Genomic DNA, 22,321 nt, shown 5'->3' on the forward strand with positions numbered 1-22,321 from the left:
ATCTCACATTTTGTTGCTAAGGATACATAGCGTCTAACAGAGTGTGGGGCATCTCCGTTGTGACACAATGTTTTCTGATTATGTTCTAAGTCAGCCTGTCTGATAGTTGGTCTTGCGCTGTTTGTTGTGTGACTCACATTTGTTTTAGCAATGCTTTGAAAAGTTGTGTAATCGTGTCGGTTTGCACAGAATCCATCGCACACTCTCTCGGGGGTAAGTTGCTGAATTTTACTATCGACCTGCTTGAGGGCTGTTTCTGTAGAGCAAATTTCAAGTGTTGTGATTTTTACTAATGCTGTTTCTGCTTATTATCATGGAAGTATATTGAAGTTACTACAACAAGATAAAGATTAGTATTCTTATTTAGTTTGAATGTGAAATAATTTAGTTTAAAATATGCAATGGTATGTTAACCATATAACATCGATTAATTATTGCACTCAAACATAGAAATGAACAAGGTTTATTCCATGCTGAAAAGAAAAACAAAGTGTCCTTTGTAGCCTATGCATGCTGACGCAGCTACTATCCACTTGGACTTCATAAACATAGAAAGACAATTTATTGTGAGAGAGACAGTTTTGAAATGGCCAATATGTCAGTTTTAATAGCTTTCAAACCAAGTATAGCGTCAGTAATTGTGAACAAATGTCAGCATGTGCACATACTGTATCTTTACTGAAGAACATAAAATTAGATTCTACAATGTAAGCCCTGGGAAGTTTGACTGGTGAAGATATTTTTGTTTCTAGTAAGCTGATTGTCTGCCTGAAAAAAAGCAAAATGACCTTACGGTTCCCAAAATGAAAGGTGATATACTGTAGTTTTACCATAAGTCATAGCAAGACAGTCCATAGGTTTAGTTACTGTATTTGCAAATTAAACTCTTGAACTAATGTTAATCCACATCCTGTCCAGGGTGCCTTTGTTATAGCTGCCAGAGCCTCTGCCATTGCCAGAGTGCCTGGGATTTTGTACTGGGAATTGTAGCTTGCTGTTGCTGCTTTGGCTGTCCACTATCAACATGGAATTTCCTTGCCTACTTCCCTCGATGACATGGCAGTCCTTATTCGATACATACACTGGGGTTCAATGTTATTTCTGGAATTAGAGAATGGACAGAGGATGAAAAGCACTGGTAACAGAAAAACCAAGGGGAGAAAGAGTTTCACGAATGCATTCCGGCCCACCCAGGGTCTCTCTGCCTCTGTTTCTGTTCTTCTTAATCCCCAAATCCTCAACCTCCGCCCCCAAGTCTTTGGTCTCCATGACAATTACACTGTCTCTGCCTAACACACAGCTGGTGGTCCCAGGCTGAGTTACTGTACCCTTTTTGAGGCAGTTGATGACTAAGAGCATAGTCCGGTCCCTAGGCCCCATAGCCTCACTGTGCTAGAAGAGGACAACATGATCCTAATCCTTAAATGAGCTCAATGGTGAATGTTCCCGCTAAGCATGCATACTGTACAAGTGACTGTGGCTTGGTGACCAAGGAGATTTTTTCACTCATCCACGTCTCCTCTCAACTGCCTCAGGACCTCTGGAATGCCAGGTGCACAACAGTCCCTCCTGCATATTTGAATGGTGCATGCAGCTGCCCTGCTTTGGGGTGGTGTTTCATTAAAGCTTATTAGCCTACCCAGGGGTTCCTTCAATCCTGTCTCTCTCCTCATGTATGTGCTGCATGGCCACCTCATGCCCAGCCTGCTCCAGGGCCATGCAGGCCAGAGTGACCAGACCTCCATTGTGCTTTACCCGCAGATACATTGGAGCAGAGTGACAGGAAACTAAAGTCAGGAAATTATGGAAAAAAAGCACAGTCTTTAATGTCTTCAGCTCTGTGGGGTACAGCCTAACACAATCTCCACTATCTCCGCTTCATTTCCGCTTTAGTATAAACTAAGTCTATTATTTTAACTTTAATAAGCCCAGGTGGATAGTGTACGTCAGTGATGGATGAAGTGGGTCTCCCCCTAATGATAAGCAAATGCAGTAAACCGTTGGAAAATCTCAGGAGTTCATAATATTAAAAAATAACATAATATTAAATAAGGTGATTTAGGTGACCTATAAGACTAACTGGACTAGAGCTCTCCAGGACCAGGGTTGGAGATCACTGTCATACAGCCACTGACATATTCTTTTCATATTTCCATTGTCCTACAAGGGTCAGTTCTTAGCTGTCTTAGAGTGTTTAGTTCAGCTATGATTTAGCCATACTGTATAACCTGTTGTGAAGGAATATGTTATCTTCCCTTGTCAATTGTATTTTTTTCAAAATGCAGCTTTATTTGATGCATCTAGTTGCTCTTCTCTGGACTGATTCCAGAGCAGCAATATCTTTTTATAATATGGTTACTAACATTGTACACATTATTCTTATTGTGCCTAAGTTGTGTATTATACAATTTTAACATAACCTCTCTTGATTAGAATTCTGTGCTTTCAGCTACATAGCCTAACATTTAGTATGCCTGTTTTATTGCTCCTCACATTATCTGGAAGATGTAAGCGATGTGTGATCATACATTTTCATAAACTAGTTTTTTTTTACTATTTAAATGCTGGGAAACCTTTTTATGCTATTTGATTTCTAATGGACTCTCTGCTGGTGCCTGTAAACACACTATCAATCGGTATCAGTATTTTGCTGGAATTGTAAACCAGATCTAAGTCCTTACAAGCCCATAGGTCCTGGTATGACCTCCACTGCACTGGTCTCCCACACAAAGTTAGGGATTAATTTTGAAAATACTTCTTCTGATTTAAAATCCCTGAGTAATTTGGATCCTTGCCACCTCAAAGACATACTGAGATATTTCTTTCTACCATTACAGCTTCTTTCATCGGATTAAAGTATTTTGAAAACACATTTCTTCAAATTTGTATTTCCTGTGTTAGTTTAGAACTAATAATCTGTTTTTTTATTTTGAGCAGTGTCATCATGTTACTTATGCATGATTGTTTTTGTTTATTTTAAATGTAAAGCACCTTGAAATGCACTGATGTGAAATGCACCATATAAGATAACTTTAGCACACCATCTGTGTTATTTCCTTTATTCTAGGATTGCACTTCTTCAGAAGAACAGCCAGTGTGGAAACATGAAGAGCCCTTTTGCTCAGGGGCGGTTAGAGGTGCTGCAGATCTACAAACTGCTGCAATGCATTCAGGAGAGGGACAAAGCCCAGATAGAGAAGATGGTTAAACATGGGGTGTCCAATCTCCTCAACATAACTGAGCCCCAGAGTGGGAACAGTGCCCTACACTTGGCATCTGTGGCTAATGACTCAGAGATGTGCTCATTTTTGCTGTCTCTGGGGGCACATCCTAATGTGCAGGACAAACAGGGCTGCACTCCTGTGATGAAAGCAGCAGAGTTAGGCCATGACACTGTGGTCACTATTCTTGCAGAAGCTGGGGCTGACATGAAAATGGTAGATTCTGAAGGGAAAGGTATGTCAATGTACAGAGTTCTTAAATGGTACATTTAACGATTTAGAGCTCAGATCTTTTAATCTCTTTCCAAAGGAAATTTAAAAACACAAACTCAAGAAAGATTTAACCACATATGCAGAATTTACAATAGACAAAATATTAGCAAGTGAACTTTACATTTTAATAAAGCAAATTATAGTCTCATACAGTCCCCCAGCATTTACTGTATTACTGGACCTAACTCTGGATTCAGTGAGATGATACTATACAGTATCTGTTTTCTAAATTGAATATATTTACTGAACACAGTCTCTTTCTATGAAATTCGTATTAGTAGGGGCTCAAAGAAACCAATAATACCTGGACCAGTTTATAATATAATGTTTTGGTTCCTTAGTAAAGTAATCCTTATTTTGTAAAACGCAAATGCAGAGTGCTTTTATGACTAGAATTATAATTTAGTTCATTGACATTTTTTAATGTATATATTATTATAATATGTTTCTGGGCGTCACAGGGGCATTGCTACCTCTCAGCACTGGGGACATACAGTAGGTTCAGTACCGGACCCATCTTCTATGAGTTTGTACAGTATGTTCTCCCCATGTCCTTGAGAATTAGAACTGTATGTCCTCCCACAGTCCAAAAACATACTGGAAGGTTAATTAGTTTATGGGAACATTGTCCCTGGGGTGATTGTGTGCATGTCTGTGTGTCTTCTTTGCAATGGGCTGGCATCCTGTCCAGGGGTGTATCATGCCTTGGACCCATTGTTTGCCGGGATAGGCTCTCCTGCAACTTAATACTTATTTTGTGTATTACATAGAATGCTGTATTAGTAATACCATCAAAAAAGTTAGTGTAAATTTTTAACTTTGTTATCTCAACACATGAAGCTTGGAGATAAGAGTGGTGTAAATGAGTGTTTAGTACATGTATGTGGCCTTTGCCCCTATACTGTTGTTGTGAGCTCCTTTTTACCAGGGTTGAAAGACATGACCAATGTGCTTGAAATGTACAGTACAGTATTTATCATAATATGAGAAATGTAAATTAATTAGTTTCACAGATTGTTTTCGCCCATAATTATTTATTTAATGGTGGTGAGTCTCTGAATCAGAAGGATATCAAGATCTCCACAGTAGGAAAATTGCTAGTATCCAAAATTTTTATTGGATACTAAAAGAGAATGTTTCCTCTTCCAAATTTTAATTTTCAAAAGATAACAGATATTTAGTAGCCTACATAGAGAATATATACTCATTCAGCAATAAAGATTCAGGAGTGATATCTCTGAATGTTGTATTGATGTAAAAGTAAAAATACCTATTTAAAATATAAGATAACATATCCTATATAATCAGGAATGAAAGTCGACCAAGTTGGTCATATGGTTTCTTTGTCTCTTTGACACAGAGAGATGGTGGAGCAATGGAGGCCTCAAAGACATTTTCTTTACAACACTTAGCCTTTAACAAAACCTATTTGTCACTTTCTATTCAAAGATGAACAACTTATATTGCATATATAGTATATATATTGTACTTAAAGAGGCACAGCAGTGAATAAAATTTGTGAGAATTGTTTCGCCAAACCAGACATTGCATCCTAAAGATATAAGCTCTGACTGGTATTACTAAAAATAGTTTTTCCCTTAAATGCAAAACAAAAACAACAACACAGGTCTCTGTTTCCTCAAATTACTTCCAAGCACAGACATACCTGTTACAAAATAGCTTTGGATCTGAAGGAAGTTGTATCTCATTCACAGTGTCTTGGTCCTTTCATTTGTAATGAGGAAGTGCAGTATATACTGTATACAGTATTAAGCTGGTCTTCCAACTTGCTATTTTGTTATATTGTTTGGCATCTTTTACAGAGGTCTCCTTGTACTTGTATGTCCCCCTTCAAAAGATGATTCAGTATATGTGGCTAGAGATTGGGGGCAACATTTATTTATTCATGTCCATTTCCACAGACCCTTGAAGCCAGACCAAAGCTCCTGGTCTGCCTTAGTGACAGACTGATTCTGATTGGTGGGTAGTGACAGGGAACATGGTGAACAATTCCCCAGTCTGACCTGAGGCTAACCAGCAGGTGGCCTGAAAGAGCCATCTGTGCGCCCTCATTTTGTCATTGCTTGTCTTGCTAAATGGTATGGGATTTTTATGATACTGTAACTAAAAGATTATTTCCAAAGAACTAAATGTAGGTTTACACCAGAATTGTTTTCAACATAGTATATGAAAAAAGTTCTGAATGTACAGTATGAATAACATCACAGCAAAAAGCAGTTCCATGTATTTCTAAATATACAGTTCTTAACTTTATTCATACCATGTAAATATATTGAAATATATTTATATTTAAAATATAATTACTGTAATTTTAACCACTTTTTTAAATAAGCACATACTGTACGTGTGATTAGAAAGATGTGGGGGACAGTCTGGTCTGTTTGGTAGTTAGTAGCTAATTCTAAGGATATCATGCATTCATTTCTTGAAAGAAGCCAATGTATTTACTTACCTTGAGGATAATTTATTTCATACCCCTGCAACTCTCTGTGCAAAGAAGTGCTTCCTGTTCTTTGTTTTAAATGAACTTCCACACAATTTTTACTTGTGTGATCTGGTTGATGTTTCATTGTATATTACATTTCACTGGGTTAACTCTAAATATTTGTATAAGTTCCCTCATTTGTTCTGTTCAAGACTAAAGATATTCAGTTCCTTCACCCCATCAGTGTACAACATTTTCTCAAGCCCCAGACTAGAGTATTTGGCTGTTCTTCTCTTAACTGTTTATTGAGCAGCAATATTTTTGTACAACTTAGTGACCAAAATGATATACAATATTCTACGTGAGGCCATACTACTGCCATTATGAAAATGTATTGTAATATTTAAATTCTAAGCTTTTAACTATCAACATTTAGTTGACCTTTTTTGTTGACTCCCCACATTGTGTTGACCTTTATTATTTCTGGATATTAAAGGAGAGTGAGACAAATCACCAAGTTTCACCTCAGTGTCATATCACAGAGGAAGACTGGGAATTATCCAAAGATCCAAGTCAAAGGATTATTAACCTCAACAATTCTAGTAATCGCTGTAAACAAAACTTGAGATATTCCAGTTTAGATATGCCCAATGTTGGGGTTTTTTTTTCTGCCAGGAATAGGATAATTTTGTCCAAATATACTGCATAATCAGAAAAGTGGTATAGGGGCTAAATCATACCACTTGGGAACATTAAAAAAACAACATTATTCTCAGGATACCCTATTGTCAAGACTAACATTTAAGGTTCACATAAATCTGGTGTCTGTAGTAGAATGCCATAGCAACTTGGAAAGAAATGACTAAAGAGGAATTTTCCAGGCATCAACTAATTGGCTTTCCAGTCAAGTAGAGCATGAATGGATGGAATACAAATTGGTTTTTAAACCAAACTTAAAAAGAACATTATTAGTTACTGTATGTGAAGAATATAAATTGCTCTGTTCTCTGTACTGCTTTAGGATTATTTTGCAGTCCCTGGTCATGCCCTTTTAGTTAGACCTAATGGACAGATATTTCCCAAGGTTTATCCAGATGCAGTATTTTGAACAGAAATACTGTACATGCCTCTGTACAAAAGCTCAATGATGTTCACAAATGGGACTTTATAGTAGGATAACAATAAAAATCACACATCAAACCTGAAGACCAAATGGTTAGGGGGCCATAAAAATCATGGTATGAATTAAAGGAAGAGTTGTCCTGTCGAACTGAAGGAGCTGGAGAGGTTCAGCGTGATAGAGTGGTGCAATATTCCTTATAAAAAGCTGAAGAACCCTTTAAAAGGGTTCTTTTCAAGATATGAGTACCTTTTGAATGCCATGCATTCAAAATTTGTTAAGAAGAAATAGAACTACCAGAAAGGGATGTTGGAGCTGTGACATAACATGGGACCTTTAAAAATAGGTTCAAGTGGAGTGAAAACAGCTATCAAAACATATAGTCTTTGAGCGTCTACCCATACTTCTTGAGGTCCTCTTTCTATCATTGCTAAGCTGCTTCCCTGTCTCCATATAAGCCATTCACATAAAAAGTCTCTCTCCCTGAGACTCTTCACAAAGTTTCATTGCATTTCATTAAGGCTATGAACAAATACTGTAGATTGTTGTAATTATTCCCTGTAATAAAGATTTAGAGTAAGTGCTTTATTCTAATACAAGATGTAAAACCTGAAGCAGACTTTAAATGGACCACTATGATTATATAGATAATTGCCACATATGTTTAATTGATTTTTGTTACTTTATTATACATTAAAAAGAAATAAATCCATTGATCACAATCAATAATTTGTTGACCTTTTATTTACTGTTTTAAGTGACTTCATAATCAACAAAAGATGTTTTTATTAGGACTTTTCTATCTACCAAATATCTCCCGTCATCTTGTAAGAGATATTTCAAAGTGACATGTACAGTATGAAGTAATTTTGTCCATATAATAATGAGTAGTTTCAACAGCTCATACATTTTTTCTCATACAGAAAAAAATCTATTAAATCAATCAAGGCTGAAAAAGCAGTTAACAATCTGAAGATTTCTAAAGTCAATAAACCAATCAAAATATTTAAATATTAATGTCAGATTCAGCTTGTGCTTTGATTTTGATGTATACTGTATATAAATAAGCAAAAGTGAAGTAATAGTTTCAGAGCTGTAATGACTAATTCCATGAGATAAAGATTTAACTATAACAGTTGTCTTAACGTTCTTAATTTCTGGGCTGAATTCAGGGAGTCTTAGTGAGTACAATTCTGGATAGTTTGCCTTCATGCAGTTACTGTTGACTGAATAATCTGAATTATTCAAGACTGAATAGCTTTATATTATTAATTTAAAATAATATTTTAATAATGTTAATTCTATAGTTTACCAATCTGGTGATTCTATACAGTATATTTAGTTTTGTAGAAAGCACATTTCCCTAGTACAAAATAAATAAGAGTTAAATCCATCCATCTATTTTCTGACCACTTTATCCTGGAGGGTTGCAGGAGAGCTAGAGTCTATTCCTGTAAGTGACGGGTACAAGGCAGGATACACCCTGGACGGGACACCAATCCATCACAGAGGACACAGAGATCTAGACAGACACACACACACTCATGCCACAGTCAATGTTCCCAGAAGCCAATTAACCTACCAGTAGAATATGTCTTTAGACTGTGGGAGAAAACCCAGGAAAACAAAGGGGAACATACAAAGCTCCACACAGATAGCAGCCCAGTTATTGAACCTAGTGTCCCAGTGTGGTAAGACAGTATTGCTAACCACTGTTCCTCCATGTTGATGAGAGTGAAATGCTTTCATATAATGCAGCTGTAAAGAGATAAATGCAATGTCTACTCAGTTTATGCTGTTATTTCTGCTTATATTTGCTGTTCTTTCAAACACGATGTGTTCTTGGTTATATTTCTGATAAACAGCCCATGCGTTACTTAGATTTCATGGTTATTAGTTGAAGGTCTCTTACATTGGAAGAAACTACTGAATACAGGTTATTATTTCCCTACAAAGGGACATCTGCGATCTACAAGGAGTAGGGAGGAGTTCCTTCAGCATCCTGGGTATTACAAAGCAGACCATGAAAAACAATATATAAAATCCTGTAAAATAAGTCACAGGTATTATAAAATAATATCTAAATAAAATAGATAAAATAAGTCATGATATTCATCTTAGTTTAAAAATCAATATTTTGTAAAGTAAAAGCTATAATTATACCAATATATCTTAGACCTGTCTAACCTTTATTATTGTCCATGATCATTTTCAGGTGTTTTGTTCTATTGTATTTCTCCAACAAAAAGACACCTGTGCTGTCTTCAGATCAGCCTCAAGCACAAGGCTGAAGTCAACAACTGTTCAAGAAAGGGAAAACCCGTGTTTCTCCTGGCTTGTGAGCATGCAAAAGATTGTGTCACTATTTGCATGAACATCTTGGAAAATGGAGCTGATCCAAATGCAACAGATGAGGTAAATTGACATGAATTTGTCTGGAGGGTAATTTGGTAGATGTGCAGTGTTTGATTCAGATCTACCAAGTCTAAATATGTGAGTCTAATATTTGAGTTAATCTCTTGAGATTAAAAATAAAAAGAAAATATTCCCATTAAATTCTTAAAGGCTCAGATTCAATCAAATTGGTAAAGCCTTGAGACATAAGTCTCTTGAGAGAAATTAATTTAGTTAATTGTCCTAAATAAGTGAAAATTAAGTAGAAAACTATTCAACTGAACAAACCACCTGTTTCAGTGCTGAAAATAAAATTGCTTACAGTCATGGTTTTAGGAAGGCCCATAACATTTACTGGATTGTGACCTTCTTGGACGAGTAGTGCTAGAAGCTTATTAAAATGATTTCCCCCCATAATGTACACTTTAGAATGCAAGACTAAAGATGCAATAAGGCAAGCACATCATTATGTGGTGGTTGGAGATGTCCCTCATTTTTTCTTAGTGCAGGATTTCAAATGATAATGATCCATTTCTTGTCCAGATTACAGGTCATACTGCTTTAATGGAAGCAGCAAAAGCAGGCACAGTGGAACTGGTTCGAGCAATTCTACAGAGAGGGGGCAATGTCAATGTTCTAGACAAGAGAAGAAACCATGCTGCCCACTATGCAGCTGAAGGAGGATTTTTTGAGGTCCTGTAACTATAGTTATATTGTTTCATAGTTCCCTGATTCATTTAGACCCAGTTATGAAAGGCAGAGTTATATATATAAGAGTTACATGGATAATAAAGTTTTTATTTTGTACAAAACATTAAAGTATAGTACTTCTCTCGGGGTCCTGGAGACCCAGCAAGAATAATTGTAGCTGCTATATAACAGGTAATGACATTTCAATCAAAATGAGTTCCTCTTGGACGTTCACTGAAATTTGGAAATAAAAAAAAGTTCAGCCATTAATACAAGAGGGACCAAACTGAAAATGTTTTGAAGTTTCAAAGTAGCTTTAGCATTGTCTTGGAGAACAAGAGCACAGGCCAATGTGATTATATTTTATGTAGCCTTATCAAATATTGAAATAGACCCCCTGATAACCCCTTCTGTTTCAGACTCTGCCCTTAATAAACAGTTTGGTTTAGTATTTCACTATATAGTTTCCTTACTTAACACTTAAACTTAACTTTTATATGTGTACATTTTTAATAATAATTGCTTTGATCTGTATAGCACTTTTTATCACAAAGGATCCCAGAGCACTTCACATTTAGGAGGAGAGCCAATTCATCCACAATTGAAGTACCACACTGGGTGATGTGCAGCAGCCATTATGTACCAGAAGCTCCACTACACAACAGATGTGGTGGAGAAGTGAGAAACTGCTTCCCCAATTCAAGTGGTTAAGCCTTATTTTCCAAGTACAGAGTGTAATGTATTCAGGACACTAGCACTCCTACTGTTAAAGTATCATGGGATCTTTAAAGAGAGTTATCGGGACCTCAGATTCATGTCTCATCTGAAGAACACTTTGTCTCCAGTCATTGGTTTGCATATTTTGTTCCAGAGGGAATCGTACCAGCCATCTCCACTTACAGCAGCAACCTTGTTTTCCTTAGAGGTCTCCTATTCCAGGATAGACCAAACCCAGCCTTGCTTAGCTTCTGATATCTGATGACATCAGGATACAAAGCAGTAACACTTCTGTCACAGTTGACTGACCAGGGATTATATTTGTAGTAGAAAAGCTTTTATGGGAAATTTAGGATGTCTTTAAAATAAAAGCTCAAAGAAATTTCAGTCAAGCTGCTTTGCGAAACTATCAAAAATCTATGAGATCCTGCTTTAAAATAAAATCCATAAATAGAAACATTTTTCTTTTTGCCACATCAATGAATTTCTGTGTTGACATGCAGGTAATTCAACTGCTTTCTGCATATTCGGCTGATCTGGGAGTCGTGAGTATGGATGAGAATACACCACTTCACCATGCAGCCAAAGGAGGCTTCACTGACTGCTGCAAATTTCTCTCTCAGAGAGGTAGCAAATAAACTGTGAAGTAGTAATGCAAAATCTACATCATGTTAAAAATATAAACTTAAATTTCTTTATATTTTTCAGGTGTCATTGATTCCCATTAAGTGTTTTCTGTGATTCTTCAGCTTTTGTCAAATTCCTCATATTGTACATGCAATCAAGCTTAAAAGTTTTTTAATGTAAAAAAATGTAAAAGCTGTAAAAAGTTTTTACTTTATGATCTGGCTACCACAGGAAGCAGGAGAAAACACTATCGATAAGTTCAAAATTTAAATTTTGTTATATTAACTAAATATTCTAAATAATGGAATAAATCTATAATAATGGATAACTGACTGGGGAGGGATAGTGGTGTAGTGATCAGCTCGCATAGCTGGGGACCTGAGTTCAATCCCGGACCTGGGGTTCTGTCTATAGTTGAAAACTGATGTGTCCAGATTGGCCACACCAATATTGCAGGGCCAATGGTGAGAATATATAAATTAATTCAAATATCATTGACAATGCACCTGTAATTTCTATGACAGGACTGCCATGATACCCCCTATTTGGTGACACTATAAGTATTATTTGATATTCTAATTGTGATTTCTAAATCCATAGTAATGTCTATTATTTTTCTTTTTGGTTTGTTATATTATCTTTGTATTTCTGAGTCTATATCTTGTACTACAATATACATGACCTATTTCCCTAAGTCACATTTTAGCATGAGTCTAGTACTACACATTATTTTAGTTAAGTCACCAAGGATATATTGTAAGCATCTGTTAATTATAAGTAAGAATTTTTAACATCATGCTGTGAGCATTTGCTTTTTCCAGGCTGTAATCCTAAACTGAAAAACCTTGAAGGACTGACTCCACGTCTGCTTGCTAAAGAGTATGGACATAAGGCAGCCATGAAGGAGCTTAGAAAGGCAGAGAGTCTTGATGCCAAATACTCCAAACCTGGAGCAGTAAACCCCAATGAACCCTGGGCAATCAGACTTCATGACTGGTCCTTTGAAAATGAGGCTGTGCTCCGCAGTGCATTTGGAAGCATAGAAGGAGAGGCTGAAAATGTATCAAAGGAAAATTTTGTGACAGTTCTTCAGGAAAAAGGTGCACCGGTGAACCTGGAGGAGATCCAGAAAATAGCCATGGTTCACGACAAAAGCCGAGAGGGGTGTATAAATATCAATGAGTTTTTTAAAGGGTCCAAGTTCCTGCAAAAGGCTTTCCTTTTGTCATCATATGCCACTAAGACGAAAAAAGGAAAAAAGGGGAAAAAAGGGAAGAAAAAGGGAAAATTCTCAATCCCAATGCCAATATGTACTCTTCCTAAAGACCTCATATGTCGCAGGGATGATGGAGGTCCTCCACAGTTCATGATTGAAAGCTACCAGCATTACACAGACACCAATAGGTTCGATCGCGACCACCCCCCTTGCCATCCCATTGAAGATGATTCTGTGTGGTACATAGAAGAGCCTGAAAAAAATTATGCTAACATTAACTATTGTGCTAGAACCGGAGATTTTGAATCCTTAAGTCTTGCCTTTAGCCAGGGTGTTCCAGTGGATGTCACGGACAAATTCTACAAAACTCCACTGATGTGTGCCTGTTCTAGTGGGAATTATGAAGTGGCAAAATTTCTGATAAGCATGGGGTAAGGCCAGTGAAAGGTTTAAGAAAAAACGTTTACAGGTAAAAATCATGTGTTTTTTTTAAAAAGCATCTGACCCACCTGCAAGTCACAAATAAAACCAATACTTGATGTTTAATTTCCAGTGGATATAAACATCTAGTATTCAAATAATAATAATAATAATAATAATAATAATAATAATATGATGATGATGATGATATCATTATATGAATAATATCAAGTATTACTTTGGTCATTTATAAGTGATAGTTATAGGTGATCTACTGTATACTTAAGTGAAAATAAAAGGTACTCTGTGCAAGTTACTGTACTTTATCTTCTTGTGCGCTCTCCTTCAAATGAGAGCTGATGATGAGTGACTCCACAGCACCAGCTGTACAGTATGTGCATAATTCACTCTTTAGTGTTTATGAGGTGCTTTGAATAAAATCTTCTGATGTTTGTATTATTCCGTTTCTGGTTCTGTTTTCAGCTTCCATGAACTAAAAGACCATATTATTGATTTTCATCTTAAAAGTTGTGAAGGATAAATTATTTCAGGAATTAATGTGTGTACTTTTTCCTTGTATTTTCTCTTCACAAGGTGCATGGGTTAACTGGCTTTAAAAGGCTATAAATCCAAGAATCACAAGTCCACAAAGACCACTGCTTTTGCTTAGCAGAAAAAGCTGACCAATACCTTCTTTTGTTAGGGATAGAAAGATGTTTTGGCCCTGTGTTCTTTTAAGATAAATTAATATCGCCCACTTGTCCCAGAGCACACAACGGTGTTAATGCAGTGTAAACCAGTGAAAGGTCCATTACCTCAGCTTTAGAAGATTCTGAAACTGAAGTGAGAAATGCCATCATATGTTAACTTAAAAAGGTGATGCCATCAGTCTAAAATTCATGTACTACACTGCCAACAGATTTGTGACTGAAATAAATTTCATGCATGTCTGTCCATTTTGGGTGATTTTTTTATAAAGGAATATCAGTTTATATAATGAGTAACCTTGAACCTTATGTTGAAATAAGTAATGCTAGTTATAGTATTTGTAGAGCTGCAGTTTCTGTTGTTAATTTGAATTGTGTAATGTAAACAGTGCCATGAGTAAATGAAGTACCCATTGTTTCCTTCAATGCTTCAGGGCTAATGTCAATGCATGCGACCAATTTAACTGGACTCCCCTTCATCACGCCTGTCATGCTGGACAGCTGGACATCATTGAGCTGCTGGTAAACTCAGGTGCCTCCATCGATGCTCCTGCAATAAATGGAGCCACTCCACTGATGAGAGCTATAGAAAGCTGCCGGCCCAACTGTGTGGAATACCTGATCAAATGTGGGGCGAAGGTTCAGCTGGAAAATAAAAAAGGTAGCCACCAAAAAAAAACAAACAAACTGTGATTTAATTATTTCTAAACGTAACTTGTATCTAGTCTTAAACCATATTGTTTAAAGTTTTTAGCTTTCTAAATGTTATACCCTTAAAGGAATTTGTGTGCATACTGTACTCAACTACATTCATTCAATTCCTAGAGAGAGTACTCATGTATTTTCTGAATTTAATTTATGTTTGTTATCTGTATTTGAATTAGTATCTCTCAGTGGACTGAACTAAATATAAGCACTCTGGAGATGCTTATGCAGTTCATGCATTTGTTTCATTTTACGATTTGCATTGTAAAATTGTATTTTTTTTTTTACTTTACAGAGCAAAATGCCTTGGACATTGCTAAAGCATACGCTGATTTTAGAATAGTTGACATGGTACAAGCAAAATTTGACACTCTTCCTAAACCTAAGGACAAAAAAGGAAAAGGAAAACCGGCTGCAAAGTCTAAACCAACTGCCAGCTCTACAAAAGATAAGGTGGTAAAACTCATCCTGTGCATAAAATTCATTCTGAAGCCAGTATTTGTCTTTTCTCTGATTTTATTGTATCTCCTAAAGCTCAAGATTGTATTAACAAGTATAAATTGTTTGCACTCAAGAATTAGTACCACTCTTAAGAATTTATACCAGAGAATGTCTTATCACTGTAAAGCACAGTCCTGAAATGCAGCTGAAAGTGTCATTACAGAACCTAAGTTTATCAATAAGAAATGTTAGTAATTCATGTGCAGTATGTGTTGTTTACTGTGCGCTGAAGTGTAACTGTGCTGTCCTTTGATATTCTTTGTCTCATAATTAATTTAGTGCAATGGGAAGCATGCAACAGGTAGCATGTTACTGCAGCCCAGCAAATTGTAAGCAAATTGTTCGTGAAGGTTAGAATTACCTCTAAGTGAATGAGTTCACAATATAAGATGTCTTGGTGACATGGATTGCCACATCATACATTATTTTTAGCCATTGTTTCATTGTAAGAGTGACTTACATTCAGGATTTACATTCAAAACCACTTAAAGGGTATAAAAAACTAAAGAAGTAGAGCTTTATTTGTTTTTATGTTTTTTTATGGAGCATTGGTATTTATGTAGTTCTCTGTTATGACATCATTGTCTGGTATTAGTTTTCTGGTAAATAATAAAATTATGTTCGTTAGTAACTCTTAGCTTTCTGTTTTAGAGAACACATTCATGATGCATTTTTTTTTGTAATTTAAGTCTCAGAGACTTAAACTGGGAAAGACCCATTAAATATGTAGGAGGGCCCAAGCTAAAGGGAAGTCTCCTTCTCTTCTGGCACAAGTTTTTAAGTAGTAGGGTGGTGCAGAACCAAGAGAATTAAAATTTCTAAATCAAAGCAAAGTCTGATTTCAGCATCTCCTCGTGTAAAGGATACATTCTTTTTGTCTACTAGACCAGCTTTTGTCTATTCTTTTATAACATTAAGACATTTTCTGGCTACAGGTACCCTTTAATACAAAAGTTCAATATAACACAGTAAACATGACAAAATAAGGTATAGAAATAATTGCAAACCTAAGATGAATCATCTAAAAGTACAATTTAGTGAAACAATAATTAGTCAAAGCAATACTGTACATGGAAAGGCATTATAATAACACAGGGATTACAACAATACAAATCTCTAGCTTATGTTGTAGACTGCTGTCTCTTGAGGATGCACTAGAAATGTGAATAGGGTTAATTTACTGTACATATTTTACTGTCATAGAATTTCTGTGCTTTTTATAGCATCAGTATATTCAAAAAGTTGCTTTGCTTACTATTTTCTTCACAGGAAAATGCAAGTTGTCTTTCATTATAATTTAGTTTCCTGTATATTTTTAAATTGTAATTATTTTTTAGAAATTAAAAACTGTTTTTTGGCTTCAGGTTCTACTACCTCAAAGTACTGTGTCTCCATCACCATCTGATTCCGGTGGAAAGAAAGAGTCTCTGAAGGAAAGTGTCATATATCAAAACACTCAAATAACCAATGGAGCTCTGAACAGAATCGACATCAGTTTTGTGCCAAAAACAGTAAGTATCTACAAGGGATTGAAGTTTTGACTGAATGGAGCAGGATTGTGGGCAAAACCCAGGGGATTTCTCTAATATTTTCATTATCTTGTATTACATTTGCATTACAAAGACAAGCACAAATGTCTAAATCCCCAAAAAACTCCTACACAACTCTGTTCCAACAATTGCCATTATCAAAGACAGGGAGATTCTCCTTGCACATGTAATGTTTTTTTTATAGAAATAAGAAATAAGAATTTTAGAAATACCACGCCAGGTTCAATATAAACCTTAGATGCTATTGAGATTATTACATACTGTATGCCTTAGCTGGGACATAAAATATAAAGTTTGTGACAGGAAAAACCAAACATTATGTGTGATATACTGTAGGTCTGTAATGTACTGAAGGCCCATTCAACTAATGAACTCCTACTAGTGTAATAACTAGTACTGTATGCCCACTGTTACCTCCAGAATGATTTGCATAGTACTGATTATGTAAATATCAATATGTCTATGACTATAGATGTCTGGGATATACTTTCTGTTCGATCAGAACATAAAGTATCTTGTTTGTTACTCATTTGACTGTCTACTTCATTTGATTTCTATTACATAAATGATTAAAGGATTGTATTCAGCTGTTTCAGTCATGACATCAGCTTTGTGGTTGGGTAACTTGCCTTCTGTTCCCTGTTTTAGACAGTATGCATTTTGTTTTTACATTTCCACTTCTGCTTTGCATTTCATTGTTGATTCTGAAGATCTCCATTGGATTGACTATGTCAGTACCTTGAAAATTTTGAGTACTTGAATCAAATCCACTTTTTTACCTCTTAATATACTGTATGTTTAATCTTTACTGAATCAAAATAGAATGATGATCCATCAGAAAACACCCTTTTCAAATAGCTCCTAGTTCCCATACACATGACAAACTACTCAATGCCAATAATGTGACCATTTGAAGGGCAAATACATTATACACCAAAAAGATGCAAATCATGTTATAATGATAAAGAGACTTCAATGGTGCCCATTTCTTAGCAGCAGTAGCTGTTACAGTGCGGACCCAATCATTCCTTTGGTCTGTCATTGGTTGATAATACACATACAGTAGCTATTAATTGTAGGTCAGTCTTGGGTGCTTAATTCCAGGTACTGTTAACAAGTGAATGAGTGGATCCTGTATCCTCTTATAACTTTATATTGCACTGATCATTCTTTCTTTTATTGAGCCATAACATAGCTTTAGTGTGATGATAATTGACAAACCTGTATGCTTGTTAAGTATGCTTATGTTTGTAGCAGTAAACTCAGAATCACAAAATTCTTGGCCTGTGTGTTGTCACAATTTTTGTTGCTCTGCAAAGTAAGGAGGGGTGCAAAAAACAGGAACTCAATATTAATATCTTATATAGTCTAAAGTTTTCTAAATTATATTTATTAAATGTTTTCATTATTTAATCAGAGTAAAAATATGTACTGGTTTTCTAGTTTTTTCTAATCAACACATTTGGATTTTGTTATTTACCCCTGGGTCTTGTCTCAATTTATATCAATTCAAATTGGGTCTGCTTAGAGTATTTTCATCCAGCTCATAACTGCCATGCACTTCATCTTGTACAAATCTTTGCATTGTAGATGTGGGGTAATCTGCCAACAACAAGTCAACTCCTCAGAAAGAAAGAAGAGCGAAGGGAGCGTCATTCCTATGAAGTGGACTTCGAGGACTTCATGGTGCCCTTTAAGAAGAACATAGTGCAGAAATCTCTGGAACTGGGCGGCATAGAGGATTAAGAAATAAACACTGGTCTGCAGAGAAGTGCAAAATTTGTTATTTAAATCAATAGCCTGTTTTATCCCTCCATCATGTAGGGGATGAACATAAACATGCTGTAATATGTCTGTGATACTCTACAGTATCTGTATCTACAGTATATATGAAGTGCTTTCTTTGGAGAATGGATACATTACAAAAACATTTTTCCACTTCAGATTTAGTTGTTTGCTGTTTGCTTAATTTAACTTAATAGCTCTGATTTTATAATTGGAGTTTAAATGCCCTTAAACACCAGTGTGTGAACAAAAATGCATTTAAAATATAGATGTGTACAGTAGCATATGCTTGGTGCTGGTCTATCAAGGTAGTTTAATGGATGATAAAAAATGGTGTAGCTACAGTATTACCATTTCTCCTAATCTTAGTACATTCAGACAAATAGCCAACACCAGGCACCCTATTAGGAGGATACAGGATAATGTATGAAAAATACAGCATCATACAAAAATCATTAATTAAAAGGGATGCAGATGAAAAATGTCAAAAATGTGTAGAATGTAAAAAGATATGTAAAATAGTTTAAATAAAGCTTGTGCTTTTTGTTCTCCAGCGTTACTGTAAGCACATGCATTTTAAGCATTTTAATCCAAATCCTAAATCTTACTTTCAGCTAAAAACTGCTAATATATTTATGAAGTTGTAGACACTCAGGTAATGCATCCTTTGCTAACAATCCTATAAGCTTAAATAAGTGGGCATAAACTCCCAACTGAAATGACTGTGCAATAAAACTTGACATTCTTAATTTATAGTGATGCTGCATGTAAACATGATGAATGTGGAAGGTTGATCATTTTTCCTACAGTACATGGTCTCTACACATGATTTACCATTGATGCTGTATTGAACTCTGCAAGAAATGCAGTGTTTTATATTTGGCACCAGGAAAACTTGAACATTACTGGGTCTTCTTTCTAGGAAATGTTAGGAAGGACTTAATTTGTCCTGTGTGAGGGAAATAATTTAGTTTTTTTTTGGTCTACATGCATCCAATGCTATCAAATAAATATTGAATATGATGATAATTAATTCAAATTCATATTTTTTCTTTATATTGTATCATAAGAACTACTTTCGCCCTTAAATGATTAAATTCTGATAGAGTTGTACAGAGGGATGCTAATTAATAGTAATGTGCAAAAAGGATACTCACACTAAAGTCATGGACATCTTCTGTATGTGGCTAATGGAAGTTTTCGTCTATCATAGTACATTGATGATAACATTCATGATAAGATAACCTCAATTTTTTTAAAGAAAAAGTGTGTATTTAGAGATGTTTTGTTATGTTGGATGCAATGTATTGTAGTTCTAGAGAAGAGGTTGTTACAATTTACAACACATTTTGCTAAAAAAGTAGAAGACATAATTATAATGGTAATAAGAGTAAAAGTGGGCCTCTGATTACAGAGTTGATCCATAGTATATTCGAGTCCATCAACAAACTTTATATCACTAACAGGTATGTGCAAGTGAGGGGTGAATTTTGTGGATAGGACGGTAACAATTTTAAAGCACTAAATATGGAAAAATATACGACATTGATTTAGTTACCCAGTCAATTCTTCATTCTTCTTTATGTTGCGGTTTATTTCGTTGTGAGGGAGCCACAATCACATCATGGCTAGTTTTCCTGGAACCCAATCAACCTACAGTATGTCTGTGGATCGTGGGAAAAACCCAAGAACCCAGAGGAACTCGCAGAAGAAAGGCGAGAGCATGTACAAGCTCCGTGAAGATGGCACCTCAGGAATTGATCTAAGGCACAAAGCAGCAATGGTAACCACTGTACCACCATGCCACCCCTTTGAATTAATCACTGCCTTTCAAATAATTTCACACATTCAACCTACAACAACATCTAGTGCTTGCAGCTGATCTGGTCATTTTTATGTCTGTACATTTTATTGATTGGGTATTTTAGTGTTATTGGCATGAACAAAAACATGACATCACAGTATACTGCAGTACATGATTCTGTAGTGAAACGGCAAATAATACATTAGTCATTATCCTGGGAGATTATCTGCTGTATTTATTTTCAAGAAAATGATATGGTTTTGTATCCCGGAATTTTGAATTATGTGTCTAAACACTGTGATGTAGCTGAAACCTACAGATTTTGCTTAGCAGTAAATTTTCTTTTACTTCAGTAAACTACAATCTTACTGTAAGTGTGATTGAAATACTTTTTTTGTGGGAGCTTCAAGGTCAGTCAAGGATGGTTGCTCTTCAATTAAATATTCAAAATATATTATTAAAAATATTGTGGTATATTTAGGATATGCAGTCTTTTGGAAAAACTTTAGCATTTGTCCCCACTTTTGTGTCTTACAGTTATTCGTTTTCAGCATTACAATGTCCTGCATGTTATTTAAGTGTTATGTAAGGTGTGGTATAATAACCAGTAGGGTTGAAAATTTTCAGAAAACCACATATTATACAACTCTTTATATAAGTCCCATAGACTTTATGGGGGAAGAGTATTAATAGGAGGAGGACGAAGCTGTTGGGAGGTTGTAATGGAGTGTAATTTCTGAACATTATACTGTACTGATGCTTTCATGTGAACATGAACCAAGCCAAAGGTTTGAGGTAAACAGGTGCTGTTTTACTGTATGAGCTTTTTTGCTTCATGAAATTCCTAAATGGTGCAATTATTTTAGGACTTAAAGAGATAGGCTAATCTTCAATTTCAGGAGGTGACAATTTATTTTTAAGGACTCATGCCCTTTTTTGTGCAGGACTTAATTACACAACAACTCCCAGGATACATATACACACATACTCATAATAATCTTGTTAACAAAGACTGCACATTACACAGTACTCATTTACATTCTCCATATTGTGTTTATGACAAGGCACATTATTGTTAGGTATAGTTTGTTTCATCTCTGTAGTCACACTATAGAGTTGGAGGCATCATGCTCATCTTTCTCTACCAGTAGATGGTGCAGTGCTGCTGCTAAAAAGGAAAATATAATAACGTTTTAGTTTTAGCCCAAATAGGCTATTTTAAATAATGTATTAATGGTATGTAAGTACTGAAGTAATACAACTTAATATTACATTATTTTTCCTTCATATTATTGCAAAACTAGAATGTTAATAGTCTGTCAAAGATTTTAGTATTGTACTACTGTTTGTACTTAAATAAGACTAAGCTATTCTAAAATTGTGAAACACAGCTATTTAAAACTACAATTACAATTTTACTTACTTTCTGTTGCAAATGCCCCCATGGTAACAATATTACTATAGTAAGATACATCAAATTAAGCATGTATATATTTGCTTTTAGGTTTGTATTAACTACAGACATTTGTTTTAATTCTTTAAACTAATGGTACCACAACACTTATATTTTTAGATTTGAGAATCACAAAATCTATCTGTGAAGTTTCAGCAGGTATAGTGCTTCACAAACTGGGTCTGTAAGAATTTTTCTCTTAATCCATTCTCTTAATAAATATGTCTTTCAAATGATCAGGTTTGCAGTAGTTTTCAAATTGAATTACCATTATTTATGTTCTGGCAGTAAAATTCTCTTTAATGTGTTAGTGAAAATCACACATTTTCTTGATGTCAATATGACATCACCCATCTCATAATTAAATTAAACAATAAAATGAATAATATTGAAGATGCTTAATTTGGGCTTTCATTTACAAATGGTTTGCCCGTGTAAAATGCTGATTTATGAATGAATATGACAGAAACATCTGTGTGTGTTTTTAAACTTTTAATTAGTTTATAGACTAGTAGTTGTATTATTTACACATTGTGAACAAAACTGTAATTTGTGATTATGAATTATTCCTCAAAACCATATTAAGTAAAGTTTATTTAACATGCAGGGAAAAATGTGGACATCTGTAGACATTTTGACATTCTGAATTTTTTCAACAACTCACCTTTAAAGATCAAAGCACAACTTTAAAT

The 22,321-nt window shown here is 35.3% G+C and overlaps 1 protein-coding gene across 2 annotated transcripts; it reads left to right on the forward strand.

The window, feature by feature from the left end:
• Positions 1-58: 58 nt before the first annotated feature.
• Positions 59-21,365, forward strand: LOC148674586 (ankyrin repeat and EF-hand domain-containing protein 1-like). 2 transcript variants are annotated; one of them, XM_088624832.1, is made up of 11 exons: positions 59-213; positions 3,068-3,456; positions 9,276-9,475; positions 9,998-10,147; positions 11,365-11,488; positions 12,310-13,135; positions 14,266-14,492; positions 14,832-14,989; positions 16,402-16,548; positions 18,178-18,346; positions 20,062-21,365. In XM_088624832.1, exons 2-10 carry the CDS (start codon positions 3,105-3,107, stop codon positions 18,331-18,333), a joined length of 2,340 nt encoding a protein of 779 aa, XP_088480958.1. In that variant the 5' UTR covers positions 59-213; positions 3,068-3,104; the 3' UTR covers positions 18,334-18,346; positions 20,062-21,365. The 2 variants fall into 2 exon arrangements, with proteins under 2 accessions (XP_088480958.1, XP_088480957.1); XM_088624831.1 differs by lacking the exon at positions 20,062-21,365 and having other exon boundaries at positions 18,178-19,401.
• The last annotated feature ends 956 nt before the right edge of the window (positions 21,366-22,321 follow it).

Source organism: Lepisosteus platostomus, chromosome 3, assembly GCF_059453375.1.
Source record: "Lepisosteus platostomus isolate fLepPlt1 chromosome 3, fLepPlt1.hap1, whole genome shotgun sequence".
NCBI lineage: Eukaryota > Metazoa > Chordata > Actinopteri > Semionotiformes > Lepisosteidae > Lepisosteus > Lepisosteus platostomus.